Below are 17,315 nucleotides of genomic sequence, written 5' to 3'. Positions count from 1 at the left end.
GGTGAGAGCTCAGCAGATGCACAGTTGCCGTGGATCATTCAGAGGCAGGCAGGGGCGCCCGAAGCTGGCTGGTCACTAGGAGAAACAAGAGCCAGAAAAAAAGCCAGTGGTGTGCGCCAGGGGCTTGAAGGGGAGAGATTTATAGGAAGGGAGAGGATTTGCTGAAAAAAACTGCAGCCCAGTTTCTTTATTGGAAAGAAACAATTCCAATAAAGCAGTCTTAGGGAAGCCTATCCCATCCGCTGAAAGATGTCTTTCTCATCTACAGGTGTGTCTTAACCACTAGTCATGTTCATCTTAAAGGCACTGCTTGGTACTTGAATGAAGCATTATTTGATAAAAATTGGGAATTTTCTAGGGAGAGGAAAAGTAACAAAACCATAGAGAAGTGCATAAAAGACCAGGAAGACCTGGGAGTTGGCCTCTTCCTCAGGGTCCCAGCTGCTCCTCAGTTCAGTTCCACAGAGGCCTATCAGTGGTTATTTCGAACAATTAAAGAGGCTTCTTCGATAGGGGAAGGAAAGCACATTTGGAACAATAATCCCCTTTCTAGAATACATAGAAAGCCAGGGTTTAAAAGACAGAAAACAGTCCAGATGTCCATCAACTGAGGAATAGGTAAACAAAATGTATGTCCATTCAAGAAAATATTAGTCACAAAGAATACTGATGCTGCTAAATCTGTAGCATGCACGAACCTTACAAACCTGCTGAATGAAACAAGCCAGTCATTAAAGACCACATACTGCGTAGTTCAGTTTCTGTGGAATGTCGAGAATAGGCAAATCCGTAGAGGCAGAAAGTAGGTAAGTGGTTTAGGGCTGGGGGTGGGGCGCTGGTAACTAAAGGGGACAGGAGTTCTCTTCTTGGTGATGAAAATGTTCTAAAATTGACTGTGGTGATGGTTGTACAAACCTGTGAACATACTAAAAACTCGACTATGTACTTTACATGGGTGAATTGTGTGGTGTGTGAATTGTATCTCAAAAAAAAAAACTGTTACTATAAAAAAATAGAACTTTCTTTGAACGATAATGTTAGAGTGCTGCTTTAAATGTTTTAGTGGAAACTATCAATACAGTGGCTTAAACTAGATCACAGCAGTCAAAGCAGATAATGATGACATGACAGTATTGGGTCCCTAGACCTTTGTACCTTATTCTGCTGTTTTCAAACTGGCTTCAATCTTATGGTCCCAAATGGTTGCTCTGACTTCCACCATCTTGTCCTTATTCAGCTAGCAGGAAAGAGCGACTCGGGAAGTAAAGGTCACACTTGTTTTCTAAGGCATGACCCAAAAATAATACACCGTTAGTCAGAACTTAACCAGTATTACTCCCAAGTGCAAAGGGGCCTGGGAAATGTAGTCTATATGCCCAGCCCAAAATTTGAGGTTCTGTTACTAGAAATAGAAGGGGCATCTGGCTCTGGGAGACAACAGTATTATTTGCTGCCGTACCCTTTGCGCAAAAGGCTTGTCTTTACTGAAGCTGTCCAACACACCAACCTTCTGATACTCTGATACGCATCACAAAGACTCCAGGAACTTTCTTGCTAGTTCTAGTGACTCAGTATTACTGAAAGACTGGTCGCACTTTCTTCCCTGGGCTTGTTTATTTCTCCCTAGCTGGGTTGGAAAAGCAACTAAAAAACTTTTCTTCCCCTGTGCTAAGAACTAATTTGCACATCCAGTGTGGTGTAGGTGGCTCGGACCTAATTCCATGTCAGCCCCTAACTGCATCGCGGACCTGCCATACGCTTTGTGCTTTCAGACCAAGGACTTGGTGACCCCCACACTGAAGCGATGGGTTCAGCTGGTTGCCACCTCCTGTGGAGAGCACCTTCCCACAGACTCCAGGCTGGCCGCTGCTGAAGCCCTCACTAGCACCGCACCGTTCTTGCTCACCAGCCCCCGTCCTGTTCTTGGTAAGTGCACCGAGCCCAGGGAGCAGTCCAAGGTCCATTGAGCCCAGGGAGCTAAAAGCATGAATAGATTACTCCAGGATAAAAACTGGGGGAAGGTGAAAACTGACCATGTGCTCTGTACCTTTGCATTTCTCAAATGTCTTCCCCCAACCCTCCCAATTCCTCCTTTTTCACAACAGCCTCTTAACTGGCCTCCTTTCTTTCCATCTTACCCCCAAAGCCATTCTCCTTAAGCTTCCAAAAGCCTGTGTGGTCTTTCTGAAATACAGAAGTGATCATTTCACACCACTGCTTAAAGCCTTTGAGTGGGTTTCCGTTGCCTTCAGGATAAAATCAAAACCCCCTTTCATATGGCTCTGTGCCCTGCCCAGCCCTCCCTGCTCCTCAACCACCACTCCCCAGCACAAGGCTCCATGCATGCTTGGTGGGGAACAGTTCTCGAAACAGACTGCTGCTTGAATGACTTCTGTTGAAGCCTGTTCCGTTGATCTTGGTGAGAAAGGGATGAGACAGGCTGAAGCCAGGGCATTGGAGAAGAAGAAAGGACAGGCTCAAAAGGTGTTTAGGAAGTAAATCAATAAGACTTGGAGGTTAACATGAAAGGAAGATTCAACAAATAAGAATAAGCCGTGGTCCCTGCATCCACAGAGCTATCAGTGGAGTTGTGGGGAAAGGATTTACAGAATGAAGGAGAGAACTGTTTTTGTAGGTGGTGAGCTTCACATTTTAAGCATTAGCACAGTTCAGACCAATTAAATGTCTCGTGCGCCTGGATTCCTCTGGGAAACAAAGTTGTCTTTTTTTTTTTTTTTAAAGATTTTATTTATTTATTTGACAGAGAGAGATCACAAGTAGATGGAGAAGCAGGCAGAGAGAGAAAGAGAGAGAGAGAAGCAGGCTCCCCGCTGAGCAGAGAGCCCGATGCGGGACTCGATCCCAGGACCCCAAGACCATGACCTGAGCCGAAGGCAGCGGCTTCAACCCACTGAGCCACCCAGGCGCCCCAAAGTTGTCTTTGATAATCCTTTTAATTCTTTCTTCTAAGCGACTTCCAAGCATTTTTCTTATGCCCAAAGGAGGACTGGAAGGGCCTTCGGTGATGGTGACTTAATCACCTGACCCAGAGGGGTAAGAGCAAAACTTCACCAAAAACTTTGGTGAAGCTTCTCTCGTGAGAATATCATTTGCGGCATTTTCTGGGTGACTCTGACTACTATAACACTAGCTCACAGCAGGCAAAACGTGTGTGGAATAACCTAGAATACTGAGTAAAATGGAGTACTGGGTAAAAGCCATTGGTTCCTGATTAATTTCTGGAGCTGGTTACAGCATTCTAGGCAATAAGGAAGGAGGTCAGTGGTGGCTGGTGGCTGTGAAGAGAAGGTACAGAACTGAGAGACAATGGACATAAAAGTTCATGGGGACAAACCAAGGACAGAGCGAAGTCATTTAAGGAAAAAGAGAAATCAAAATAGACTAAAGAGGGAAGATTGAGGAGCTCAAGGGGTATAAATGACCCAAGTTAAGGAAGAAAATACTAAAAAAGGAAAATATTCAACCCTAGAGAACAATTAGAATGGACAGTCTCTGAAAGACTGCGTAAAATGTAAAGCCAGATTTATAACAGAAAAGAGAAAGCGAAACCCCAGAGAGAATGTTGCTGTTCCTGGTATGACTAATGCATCTGTGTCTCTGGTCCCAGGTTCTCTGTGAGCAGACGAGGGAGAGGACAGTCGAAGGGGAGTTCTTAGGACAGGGCAGGTCCCCCATTGAAAGGCTAGGGGTGGTGAGTGGTGGTCTTCTGTGGGCCTCCCACTGTGCCCCTGCCCAAGCCTGGGCCCATCCCCTGTACAGCACACATGCTTTCTATGAGGCCCTGCCTACCTGTCCCCTCCCTCCTGAAGTCTGGCTCTGACACACTGGTCCACTATGATCTTTCCCTGCTGTGAGGCACAGCCGGCCATTTCTGCCCCTGACTCCTCCTTGCCTTGTGTCTTCGACTTGATATTCCTTGCTGTTGTTCAGGCACATGTACTGTCTTTTCCTGTCCCATTGTCCACAGCAGCGCCTAGGACCACACAAAGCTCCTGCCAGGACAGATGGTGGTCAGAGGGTGGCCCTCACATGGACGTGGCATGGGCTATTCCACGTGGTTCCCTGCCCTTTTCAGAACCTACTCCCCCCACCCCCATAAAGTGTAATCTTGATTGAAACTTTGCTTTCAGAATTTATAAGCTCAAGCAGTCACTCAAATCAACACTGGGCTCATTTCCCCAAAGCATTCTTGATGCATACAGTTTCATTCCTGAGAATCGTGAGTCACTGTGGACAGCTGGGCCCGTTGTGGACAGCTTAGTCAGCTGGGCCACACCTTCCAGTGGGCCTTGCCTAGGGCTGCTTGCCTCCAGAAGCCTTCCCCCTGCATCCCAAAAGACATTTCCAAACCTGACCCCTTAGGGCCCTCTCTCTTCCAGTGTTAGTCTGACTGCCAACCAAGTCTTCCTCTCTTGAAATACCCACGAAGAAAGAAATGGCTTTTGCTCATTAACCACTGCTCTCGTCCATCACGGATTGATTGATTGATTTTTTTTTTTTTAAAGATTTTATTTATTTATTTGACAGAGAGAAATTACAAGTACACTGAGAGGCAGGCAGAGAGAGAGAGAGAGAGAGAGAAGGAAGCAGGCTCCCTGCTGAGCAGAGAGCCCGATGCGGGACTCGATCCCAGGACGCTGAGATCATGACCTGAGCCGAAGGCAGCGGCTTAACCCACTGAGCCACCCAGGCGCCCGATTGATTGATTTTTAAAGATTTTTATTTATTTGTGTTTGAGACAGAGCATGAACATGGAGGAGAGACAGATGGAGAGAGAGAGAAGCGGGCTCCCCGCTGAGCAGGGAGTTTGACCTGGGACTCAATCCCAGGACCCCGAGATCATGACTTGAGCCAAAGGCAGACGCTTGACCAACTGAGCCACCCAGGCGCCCCTCACCCCCAGCCCCAGGATTTAAAGCAGTATCTGTACCTGCTTGTAAATTGAACCATAGGTAATTTGAATTCCTTTTGGTCTTCTCAGGATTGCAGGATACTCTTACTCTCTGGAGATGTGTCCTCAACCTCCTGCAGAGTGAGGAGCCGGCTGTCAGAGATGCAGCCACGGGAACGGTGGTAACCGCCATGTCACAGGGAAACACCTGTCAAGCAACAGGTATGGCGCTCTTACTGTTCGGCTATGCCTTATGGCTCTTGGACAGTACCTGTATGCTTTTTCTGTGCATAGCCAGAGAGTGAATATTTTAGCCGTTGTTGGCCATTCGGTTTCTGTCTCCTCTCTGCTGTTTTAGTGGGAAAACAGCCCTAAACACTAGGTAAACATGGGCGTGACTGTGTTCTGATAAAACTTTATGGACAAGAACAGGCAGCTGTCCAGATTTGATCTGCTAGCCATAGTTTGCTGACCTCTGACGCCTAGGACGTCATGGAGGAAAATCGTCTTCAAAGATAGAAATCTAATAAGCAGTGTTGTTAGCTGATTACATTGTCATCCGTTTTAAATAAGGCTCAGTCGTGATTATCTGTGTGGTTACATAACCTGGGAATCATAGATCCAGCATTTTCTACTTCTGTTAGTTTTCACATGTGACAGAAACAGATGACTGTGAGTCACGTTAGCTGGGAGGAGAAGCAGGGTCACACCTCTGGACAAGTAGCCAGCTGGGAGGTTGTCTGCTCTGGTGGACGTGGATTCTCTGCACTCGGGTTGTCGGAAGGACTTTTGGGTCAGCCATCCCAAAGAGAAGCCAGAACACCACCTGGAGGCAAGAGATCCCAGGCTGAGCACACTAGACCGCAAAATAGGAGTGGGAGGAGCCATACAGGGTTTGTAACTGACTCGGGGCTCCTCGTCCCAGTGGCTGGGGGTCCTGGAGGCTCCCCTTGGAATATGAACTTCCTCATTCTAGAGTCCTCTGTTGTCATGGCGTAGGTACAAGAAGCTGAATTTTTAATAATCTCTTGGTGATGCTGCTCCAGAGCAGATTTGGTTGGGACCTGCTTTGCCTCTCGTGGGAAGACATACAGCTTGATTCTGGGAGTCATGTGCAAGAAGCCCTCTCCCCCCGCCCCCCACCTCCACCTTCCTGGCCTGTCAGAGTTCCCGGATCTGTAATTCTGCCAGGAGTGATTCATTCCTTTTTCCAATTGCGTGTTTCCCTTAGAAGGACACACAGAATGCCCAGCAAGTGCTCAGTAAATATTTGGTGGTAGAATACAGTACTCACGAGATTTCTCTAGGACCCTCTGCACCAAACATGGGAAGGGGGACAGCATACCGGAATTCACCAATGGACTTATTCCCTCCTAATCTTGAGAGTTGTTACCCGACTACTTTTCTTTCTTTCAGGATTTCTCCAAGTTCACTTACAGTAAAAGTATATTACCATGGTCTTCCTCCTTCTAGTTTGAATTTTTCCTCAAGAAATACAAACTAGTAATTACATATGGAATGCCTTTCACATGTAAAAATCCGTGTGTAAAAGCCTCTGAGGGAAATAAATATAAAAGGCTACCTGTTTTTGTATTCCCCACTTTGGCCTATAGAAAGAGGATCTAAGGTGTGAAAAAGACAAGGATTCTACAACAGTGAAATGTAGTGTGTTACCCTGGACCAGAGTTCCTGTGCCAGAGAGATGAAAAGCCGTACAGGAAATTTCTGGAACAACTGACAATATTGAAATATTATCTGTAGACTAAAATCAATATTAAATTTCCTGAATTTGATAACTGTACTGTGTTTTGTAAGAGAATATTTTGTTCTCTGGAAATACAGAACTGAAATATTAAGGGACCAAAGGGGGATGCCCCCTGCTACATACTCTTCAATCGTTCAGGAAAAATAATCGTGTGAGTGTCAATAGTAAACCCAGATATGGAGTTACTATACTTGCATCTTTTCTGTATATTTGAAATTCTTTCAGAATTTAAAAAAAGTTTGTTGTTGTTGTTTTTTTAAATCCAATTCCACCACTTGAAAACAGCAACACAGGATATATTGCCAGACCATCTAACTGATTTCCCAACAATTCAGCCCCTGCTATGACTCCTCTCCCCTAAGTTATATGAAAACATCCTGCCCATTTTAACTCATTTTGAGTGAATTTTCACGTCCCCAAAAATCAAACCCAAGCCAGGTTCCTCAAAGGTTTCAGCAACGTAATGTCACTCACTCAGCACTTCCTCATGGGTTCCTTGTTCGGCTTGGTAGCAACGCTGGGGCAGAAATCCCTAATACAGCTTGATTTGCTCAAGCGAAAAATACACATCTTTCTATCTGGGACTGAAAAGTAGCTGAAGGTAGAGGTACACCTCTGATTTTTTACTTTATTCAGAAGTTCAGCCAGCTGAGAACAATATTGTCTTGTTTTGACATTTCTTGAGGATATCAAGCCACTGGTGGTAACTTTTCTCGTTCCTCCAGCACGCAGGGATTTGGTAGACTGTATTACTAATGGCTTGCTCTGTGGTGTTCAAAGTTATGACTATGGAGTCTTGAATAGCTCGAAAATACAAGTCCTTAATTTTGTCCCCACATCAATGGCCTAATGAATGCCATGGTAAAATATTACTATTAAATCGTGGTAATATTCAATGTCTTCTTTGAGAAGGCTAAATATTGTAAAAAAAAAAAAATTAATTCTCACTTTTCCTCCTAAGAATATAATAAAACACAAGGACTCCCTGCTTCTGAGACCCCATCGACCCCATCCTATAAACAAGGGCTGGATGTGGACAGAGAGCTTTGCATGTACGTTATCTGATAGTGTGCTGGGTGTGTGGGGACATGCAAGGTGCATCTTGATTTATGTGGTCTAAGGAGGTCCCTGAGAGTGGAGTTGGCCCAAAAGGTGGGGTAAATGGGGCACAGATGGGAGCATTTCAATGCAGAAGCAGCTAGAGCGGGAACTTGGAGTCAGGGAGAACTTGGGAGCTGCCTGGGGGTCTGAGGGGCCAGAACACAGGGGACCCTGAGGCCCGGGGAATGGGGTGGAAGATAAAGCTGGAAAGGCAGGGGCATGCACTCTTGGGGTGATTCTGAACCCCAAGTTAAGGACCTCCTTCTGTAGGTGATGGGAGGCTGGAGAGGTTTTTAAATGGGGGAGCAGTGTTTTCGGGCCGCAAGTTTGAGGGGCTTTTCCCAGCAGCAGTGTGTACGATGGCCTGGGTCAGGGGAGGGAGGGAGATCTTGGCGCAGAGACCAGCCGGGACTGGGTCGCAAGCCACTGGCAGTAGAGACAGGATGGCAGGCAGACTGTGGGTGCTGGTGGGAGGTGGGAGAGAAGGGAAAGCAGAGAAGGCTTCAAGGCCTCAGACCTGCGAGGTAACTGGAGAAATGCCTAGTCGTGCCTCTGGCACCAATGTAACAGTTGAGCCTCACCTTCTAGGAAGTGAAACTACCAAGAGTCAGGAAGCATGCTTAGAGGCCACAGGGCACTGTGATCAGGGACAGAGACTTCCTTAGGCCATGGGGAACTAGGTAATGGAAATGAGAAGACTAAAGGGGGCCTTCCTCTGCTGTGGGAGCAGAATGCACTGGCCTGCCCAGCACACTGCTCAGTGACCCTGGGCCACAGCTCCAGTACTAGAAAACACGGAAGGGGCAAGCGTCAAACCAGTCGTTCAGACTGTGTCCCCAGCATGTCACTTTGTGCACAGCTGGCTTCAGCTATGGATTTGTGGCATCCATTGGGTAATGATTCTGGGCTGCCTGGAGACAGCCCCGTGCCTCAGTAGCCCTCGTGACGGTGGATTTGTTGTCCACATTTTTTGCCTGCTGACCTCGTGCATGTGCTTCATCCCACCCGGTCACCTGGAAGGAGAAACCCGCAGCCCATCAGTGATTCTCAGGCACCCCCAAGGCTTCCTCAGCTTTGCAAGCACAACCTACCCCACCTCCCTACTCCTAGGTCAGCCACCGAGAGGGACAGCAGAAATGGCTTTTCTGGACTCAGGAATGGGGGACTGAAATTTGCAGCTAGGACAAGAAAGGGTACAGGCAGGTTTCAGGTGGGGCTCCCCCTTCTCCTTTCCCTGTCCTGACCTTACTGTCCTTGCCAGAGCAGGAGACATCAGCTCAGCGGCCCCTGCTTTGCTGGGCTCCTGACTCTTACCCGAGCAGCTCACTTACGTCGGTCCCGTTCACATCAGGATTCACGTTGGGTTCCACTCAGGCTTCCAGTGGGCGTGGGGTGGTGCTGTAGGGGACCAACCTGGACAATATGTACATTTAAGTCACTAAATTTGTATGATTCTCAAGTTAGGCTGACAGAGTTCTGGGTAAAAGCAGCAGGGGAGAAATGTGAAGGGCTTCAGACCCCACACCCATCGGTATGGCAAGAGTGTCTATGCTCGGCACGGGGACCCCCGGAGACGCCAGATTCACAGCAGAGCTTACCAGGGAAGCGAAAGAGCGGGACAGGAGCAGAAGGTAGAAAAGTTGAGACTCAGACGTTAGAGTATAGGGCTATTGGCGGGTAGTTTGATGGGCAGAATTACAAGTCATCTGGCCTAAGGCACGGTGGAGAAGACCTAACGTCTGCCCCATTTCCCCCAAACCATGTTCATCCCCCAGCACCCATACCCCTGCCTGCTCGCACACATGCATCCATGCACAGCTGCTTCCCATGCAGAGCCCAGGAGTTGGCACGACAGCACTGACACATCTCAGAGGTTCCAAGCCTTGAGCAAGCCGGGAGGGAGGCTGGGTCACTTTGACATTACACAGTGGCCCTGCAGTGACGGCTGGTCAGCAAAGCCCCAGAGCCGTGGGGCTTGAGCTGAGTCACGGGCAGCTTCACCCCCGGAACTTCCAGAACTGAAAGCCAAGGCTCGCCTGCCCACCCAGCCTCATCCCTGGGGGGAGGCCTGTGCTCTTGGGAATTCCCAGGTGGTCCTGGAAGATGAGCCCTCAGAATGGCCTCCCTCTTCCCTCTGCCTCCCTCCAGCTTCTTCCTAACCTGGCCACAGGCACTGTCCCCACACTGTGTCTCCCGTGCTGTGGTGCCAGAGCCTGTCCCACGTAGAGGTCTTTCTGCTCCGCGAGTGTCACCTGATGTGTATGTACCAAGGACATTTTTCTGGAGCAGAATGGCCCAAATTAGAGAACCACTACAGGAGAATGAACTTGCACACCTTCTCCAGGCTTGACCTGCCTCTATCATTGCTTTTGGGCTGTTTTAAAATTCTGAATTGTTTTTCTCAATCCCCCTTTCATGCCTGCCTAGATGGTCCACAGCTTTTTCTCTTACCGTTTAAGTATGAGGGCAAAACTGGTGACATCAAGCATATTTGTTTAAGAAATAGTTATAAATTGCCTGTCCTCCAGGCTTGTTTCATGCGCTGGTGTAAGCCGCCATTAGCTCTCTCCTGGACTTCTGCAAAACGACCCTTTAGGCCTTCCTGCCTCTGCTCTTACCTACCTGCCATCCCTTGCCCAGGAGGCCAGTAATGGGCTCTTTTCAGGGAGTAAGTCAGATGACATTGCCATCACACTGAGAGCTCTCCCTTGGCTTCCCTTCTTTCTCAGAATAAAAGCCAGCTCCTAAAGTGACATATAAAGCTGTACCAGACCTCATCCCTGCCTCTCCAACCCCATCTGCTGTGCTCGCTCCCTATCTTTCTCTGCTCCAGCCACTCCAGCTTCCCTCAGGTTTTTTTAACTTGCCAGGCTCATGCCAGCCTTAGGCCCTTTGCACTAGCCACTCCCACCTCTTGGAATGGTTTTCCCTGGTCCCACCCAGCTAACCTTCCTGTGGTTTCAATCTCTGTTTTAGTGTCATCTCCGCAGAGAGCCGGCCTGACCACCCAGCTTAGAGTAGCCACCCATTCATTCATCTGCTGGTTTAACACTCCGTGTAGTCCTTTCACAGTCTTATTTTACTGTCTGTTTACTTTGTTCTTAGTGGCCCTCTACCAGAATAGAAGCTCCAAGAGGGCAAGATTTTTGTCTCTTCTGCTTGCTGCTATATTCCCAGAACCTGGCACGTAACAGATGCGCCGCAAAAAAATCACTGCTGGGATGATCAGTTGGATGAAGGAATGAACGAATGTGTTCTTCACAGTAGTTAAACACAGTAGAGAGATCAGTGTTTTTAGAATCAACCTAAGACAAGGGAGGTAGAGCTCTTTGGATTCTCTTTGTGATGAAATTGCCTCGAGGTGGCGGGTCCTTGTTGCTGCGAGCTTGTCTGGTACCTCAGGCCCCAGGTCTTCCCAGAGACAGTAATTTAATAAGGAATGGATGGAGCACCTGCTGAGGCAGGGATGTGACCAGCCAGGGGAGAGTGCTAGTTGATCCTCGGGCCTGTCAGGGGCCTGCCTGACCCCCGTCAGGGGACGGGTGCCAGTGCCAAATGGAACCATCTGGAATGCCTAGAGTTGGTGGCAGCCTCTCTGAGGACAGAGGCCCCTTCCTCCTGGGGCCTCTTCTGGTGGTCTCCTCCAGTGGCAGGACGAGGGTGATGCAGAATATCACCCAGCAGGGCACTCTTGGCTTCTTCCAATTCTCACAGCCACTCTGAGATATTTTACTTTTGCCTCCATTTTAAATACAAATCAGCTGAAGGTCAGGGACTTGAAGCAGTGGACCCCGGGTCCCATGGAAGACAAGTGTCGAGCGGTGATGGAGCCCAGGGTCCAGAGGGACAAAGGCCTTGAACATTCAGCACTTCCTCTGACACAAGAAGGGGACTCAAAACCCAGCCCTCTAGGTTTAGAGCTGAGAAGTTAACTGAAGAGGGATGCTGAAGGTCTTCTAAATTCACTGTTGTATTTGAAAAGAAGACATGAGAATCAACCCAGGAAAATGTCTTGGGGACCCAAGAGCTCAGATAAAGCTTGCCCTGAGGAGGGCAGTGGGAGTAGGGGTGGTGAGGGTGGGACTGTGGGAGGTAGCAGGAGGTCCTACTTCAAGGCTGATTTGTACCCCCTTCCCAAGGATCCTCAAGGGAGGAGATCGCGGGACTTGAGGGTTTTAGATGTGGAGACCAAAGGCGAGGGAAGGTAAATTATTTCCCAAGTGTCACATAATTAGTGAGAAAAAGTGAACCCAGGTTCACTGAGACACAGAGCAGCGCTCCTTTCTACTGCTCCTCAGGCCTCAACTTCGAGAAGTGACAGAAATGTGGGGGCACCCTTGAGAATAATCTGGACTGCCGGGATGGGGTCAGGGGATGAGGTAGGAGCTGTGCAGTAGGCACAGAGGAGAGGGAACGCTGCCTTGGAAAGAGGGCCTGGAGGAACTCCAGCATCAGAGGGGTGGGAAGAACAGAGTGTTCTACGAAACCAGGCATCTCCCAGCAGTAAAACCACACCCTGCAGTGAGCCCTGACCCCTCAGCCTTGCTTTCTCCTGGGCCTCCCTCTCAAGGCCTCTGGGTGTCCATCCGTATTGTCAGTAGGGGAGGAAACACAACAAGGTGGGAACTGCAGTTTTAACTCCCAGGTGAACCCCTGGCAGCTCGCCAGCGGAGGGTGAAGGGAAACAGGGAAACAGCTGTTGGAGGAGGGAGGCTGTCAGGAGCCGGTTCTCTCTTCTCCCAGCGCAGCCTCACTCACCACACACCAAAATGCCTTCCCCGTCACTGCGTCCCTGGAAGCCTGGTCGTGACGTTCACCTGCATCCTGGCGAATGCGTCACTGGCAGCTGGCCCCCGACGTGCAAACGCAGATGCTAACTAATGCTCCTGTCTTAAATCTGGGAGCAGGTTGCCCCCGCCGCTGAGTACCCTAGCCAGGCCTGGTTGCTGGGGTGATGGGATTGTTTCCATGACCTCCCGATGACTAAGCCCAGAGAGACAACAGTGGGTTTCTCTCGAGGAAATGAGGGTCAGTTCTGCATCATTTTGCCTCCACTGTTGCTGCTCCTGAAAGCCAAGCTCCCTGAGCCCAAGGTGACTGACCCAGAGGGTGATGATAAGCCCACAGTCTGAGGCTTAGGCCCTCTGACACTGATGTGCTTTGTCAGGGCAAGCCCAGAGCCCGGCCATCCTTATTCTGCTGGTCTGGCCTCAGTTCTGATCTCTGTGCTTTCCTTTTCCAACATCAGGAGCCTAAATTTTCCTCAGGCCCCACCACGGTGCAGGATTCCTTTTCCAATGGTTGCAAACAGTCGTCCTTTTGGACCCTAAGCCAGTCTCAGGAGTTAGCATTACCTCTGTGTCAGGGTGACCAGATGGATCCCCATCTTCATCCCCAGACCGGCCAGCCGCACCTCCTTCTTCCCACCCCACCTCCTCAGGGAGTGCCCTCCCTCCACACCTTTCATCCACACCAACCCGGGCACATGACCCCTTTTCCCGCCCAGATCTAGTCACCTGCAGACTGGCCAGAGGATGACCTCCTTCTTCCTCTGGTCCCCAAAACCAAATGAGGGTCAGACCTAACTGCCCAAGTAAGTACATCTGGGCACTGTAGCAGCCCTTCATTCTTCAGCATCCTGCTGTGATCCCAAGAGGAACAAAGGGTAACATCAGAGGAAAGCTCTCATTCTGCCCACGAAACCCCAAAGTTTGGTTCTCAAGTCTCTGAGCTTGACTGCCCAGGCTTCCTTGCTCCAGCGGCTCTCCTTTGAGCACAGGAATCCACTGGGCAGAAGCTCCTGCAGGCAGAACAGAATGGGAGGTGGCTCTGGTGGTGACAGGAAGTAGTCTTACCTGCACACGTGCAATGTGTGTGAGTACCTTTGGATACACGTGTGGGCCGGTGTGTTGTAAATCTGGACGCCTTTCAGGGGGGCTCTCTGTAAAGAAGACGCAGAAGCAGTTTGGATGTGAACATGTACACCGATGTCATGAGGAGATGGGATTGCGAGGAGATACGCTTTGGCCGGTCATTCAGACATCATCTGAGTGCGAAATCCTTGTGTTGTTTGGTAATCCAGGTGTTGAAAAGTGGTTTCTTGTAAAGCTGGTCTGGGAAAGCAAAGGCAGAGAGCATCAAGTGAGAATTGGAGACAAAGGTTGGCCTTGACTGCAGCTTGCCTCCCCCTACACTCCCCTTCACCACTCACCCCCACCTCCAGCCAAAATACTCAAGTTAATAGAGTACCACCAAGGGTCTTACTTTGTAGTCTTATCTTAAGATAGACTTTCTGAAGTATTTTCTTGGGATCTCAAGCATGAAGCCGCTGGTGTTTTTAGTCAGGGTATAGATCTGGCACCTGGAAGACTTGGAGACCCAAGTTAAAAGTGGTTTAAAGGAGGTAGCAGCTTGGGGCACCTGGGTGGCTCAGTGGGTTGAGCTTCTGCCTTCAGCTCAGGTCATGATCTCAGGGTCCTGGGATTAAGCCCCGCATCGGGCTCTCTGCTCAGCGGGGAGCCTGCTTGTCCCTCCACTGCCTGCCTCTGCCTACTCATGATCTCTCTGTCAAATAAATAAATAAATCTTAAAAAAAAAAAAAAGAGGTAGCAGCTTCTTTCGCCCTCCTCACATAAAAGGCTCATGAGGTGCCCGGGGGCCTCCATCAGTTAAGCACCGACTCTTGGTTGCAGCTCAAGTCATGATCTCAGGGTCATGAGATCAAGCCCCACATCAGGCTCCACACTCAGCTTGGAGCCTGCTTAAGATTCCCTCTCTCTCCTGCTCCCTCTGCCCCTCCCACCCCCTACTCCCACTGGCGCATGCAGGTTCTCTCTCTCAAAAAAAAGAAAAGGCTCAGTATGCCGCTGTGGTGGTCTGCAATCACCAGGGAACCCCCCCACCTTCTTTCTTGGTGTTCTGCCATTTTCGGGTGGCTCCGTCCCCCTCAGGATCCGACTTGGCAGTTGCCCTTCCACTGCAAAGCCGCAGTCCAGTGAGTGGGGAGGAGGGAAGGGAACGCCCACCTAGACATTACAGATACCAGCTCCGGGGGTGTCTCATCACCCAGGGCTTAGTCACGGGCCACAATGCTCAGCAAAGGAAGCTCACGGATGGGAGCTAAGTGGACATGTATGCAGCCGAGAGATCTATTTTCTGTGCAAGGAGGGACGAATGGATTGGGGGAGATAGGACCTTCACTTCTAGCCATTTCCCACCTTCTTACTTTCACACAGGCACTCATTAGTGAGTTTCTGGAGAGTTTTGGCTGCTTGCTAACAGCTGGGGACTCGGATAAATCCAGTAGAGCCTCTGGCCTTAGCTGTTGGGCCTCTGCCCTCTCAGCTTTTATCCCAGCTAAAGTCAACAGGTTTCCCTTTATTGACATCCATATTTTTTTTAGTAGCTCTCAGAACCATTTTATAAGAAAAGGCAGTAGTTGGTAGTCAACAATAAGAATTTTCATTCCCATTTGTTTACCAACTTGACAAGTTTAGTTGCTTATCCCCATTACGTTTCTTCAGACCACACACAACACCCAAAATGCAAAAAAACACACACAGAAAACAAAAAACTTCATTAGAAAACAAGACACCAGGCTTTGCGGTTGCATTACCCAGAGCCAGAAGTTACTAGAAAGATACCTATTTAATGGGGAGGTGGGGGAGAGCACACTTAGAAGAGACCCAAGAACGGGACCGCGGAGGAGAGAGCCCCGAGGCCATCTATTCCCACACTCCCTGCGCCTTCTCTCTCTGTGCTTCAACCCATATTGGCCCTGTGCCTAATGTGTCATCTACTTAACAGAAATGTTGCTCATTCCAGAGGCCCGGCCCCCAAGCGGCCCCCAGGCCCTCTTTTCTCACAAAGCCTCCAGGCCTTTGTCTCTCTCTGTCTCTGTCTCTCTATCTATCTTTTGGTCAGATACACACTGTTTAGCTCTCCTGCTGTTTCTTGGTTAGGATCCCACCCACACTGTAATCTGAAAGGCTGGTTCTCCATCACAGTGAAGCTGGATGTGTTAAATTCTCGGCTAACTCACGTCAGGCTGACCTATTGCTCTTAAAGCATGGTTTTGGGGGATGGATGTGTGCCTGGGATTTGAGGTGAGCAGCTACGTTTGGGTGGGAGGCCCCTGCCCAGCCTCATGGGGAGCCCCCAGAGTGCCCAGTGATCCAGCTCTGGGCCTTCAGAGTCAGGCTAAATTGGGATGGGTTGGGGACACCTGGGTGGCTCAGTCAGTTGAGCATCCGACTCTTGATTTCAGCTTAGTGCTTGATCTCAGGGTTGTGAGTTCAAGCCCCACTGGACATTGAGCCTGCTTAAAAAAATAATAAATCATTAATTAATTAGGATGGGTTGGCAGGGGCTCCCCAAGCAGAAAATATACCAGAAAATGAAATTCGCCTCTTCTTTTAAAAGCCTGTCATAAGAACACAATGGTCTGCCTCCAAGTCTCAAGTGCGTTAATTTGTTTCAAAAGTAGAAGAAAAAAAAAAATCATATTCTTGCCCCGTCCTCCTTAATCTGTTCCAAATGAGAGCTTTGAGAAGGAAAACTCTGCAGGACTTACTCTGTTGAGCAAATTGATTTCTGCTGTGGAGGGAAGCTTGCATGGGGACTGGAGGTAGGAAAATATATGGAACCTGACATAAAAGATTTGGTTTTTGTTTGGAAAAGGATTCGGGTTGTTTTTGGGTTTTGAGTTACAGCTTGGGTGTGTTTGAAGAAGCAGAAGTGAGCAGCACCTCGACCCACAGCCTTTGTGGACTTTTCATTCAGCTCCTCCTGCCTGGGCTGGTGCCTGTGAAAGATGCCTTGCTTGGCAGCGTGGCCAGGAAACCTTGCTTCATAAATAACTCTCCAGGGGAGACAGGAGTGATAACAGACGTTTTAAGTGGGAGCCGAGCTGCCTTCAGCACTTAGGGGGGTGTGCACAAGTCTGGCTCTGGAATTCTCCTTGCCAGGGCAAGTGAGCCCTCTTCAAGTTTTCAATTGGGTTGCTCTCGTTTTATTATTTCTCTAACCTCTCTAACCAGCGGGGTGGCCGAGGCTCTGCTTCTGCGTTCTGTTTTTATTTTTCACACTCTATTTTTGTACTTTGAAACTGCGGTTATAAAGTATACACTCAGAAATGTTGGCTCTGCACCCACAAGACACAGGAGGCTATCCAGATGCACAGTGTGGGGACTGCTCCCAGTAGGGCTCTGCCACCACCCCTGGCCTCTCCGGGAGGGACGGGAGGGATGGGAATGATCGGGGACAGCATTTGCTGTAAGTCACTGGTCCGGTAAGGAGCAGAAATCTGCCCAAGATTTATAGATTTGACCCTGAGAAACTGTCAGGACTGTTTTTCTAGTGGCTTCCCAAGCACACACACAATAAGAGGTCAGAACACTGCGAAGCAGAATTCCCAGGTTCCTGTAAAGGGTTCATTCATCTCCTTGTGTACAGTTGTCCCGGCCCCTATCGTCCCTCACCATTGGCGAAGGCACGTAAAAACAGTGCCGGCAAAGCAGCCATGTTTATTTGATTGCC

At 49.2% G+C, this 17,315-nt stretch overlaps 1 protein-coding gene across 3 annotated transcripts in view; it reads left to right on the top strand.

Moving 5' to 3' along the window:
- Positions 1-17,315, top strand: part of THADA (THADA armadillo repeat containing) — a 324,408-nt gene that overhangs the window by 268,463 nt on the left and 38,630 nt on the right. For 2 of the 3 annotated variants that reach the window (XM_059406207.1, XM_059406206.1), the window contains exons 35-36: positions 1,773-1,926; positions 5,003-5,134. In XM_059406207.1, the coding sequence (XP_059262190.1) occupies positions 1,773-1,926; positions 5,003-5,134 (286 nt within the window). Of the gene's footprint in view, positions 1-1,772; positions 1,927-5,002; positions 5,135-17,315 lie in introns of those variants that run through there. The other variant, XR_009405400.1, reaches the window with a different exon arrangement.

This window comes from Mustela nigripes, chromosome 7 (assembly GCF_022355385.1).
Source record: "Mustela nigripes isolate SB6536 chromosome 7, MUSNIG.SB6536, whole genome shotgun sequence".
Classification (NCBI taxonomy): Eukaryota; Metazoa; Chordata; class Mammalia; order Carnivora; family Mustelidae; genus Mustela; species Mustela nigripes.
This window is presented reverse-complemented; position numbering and strand designations above follow the sequence as displayed.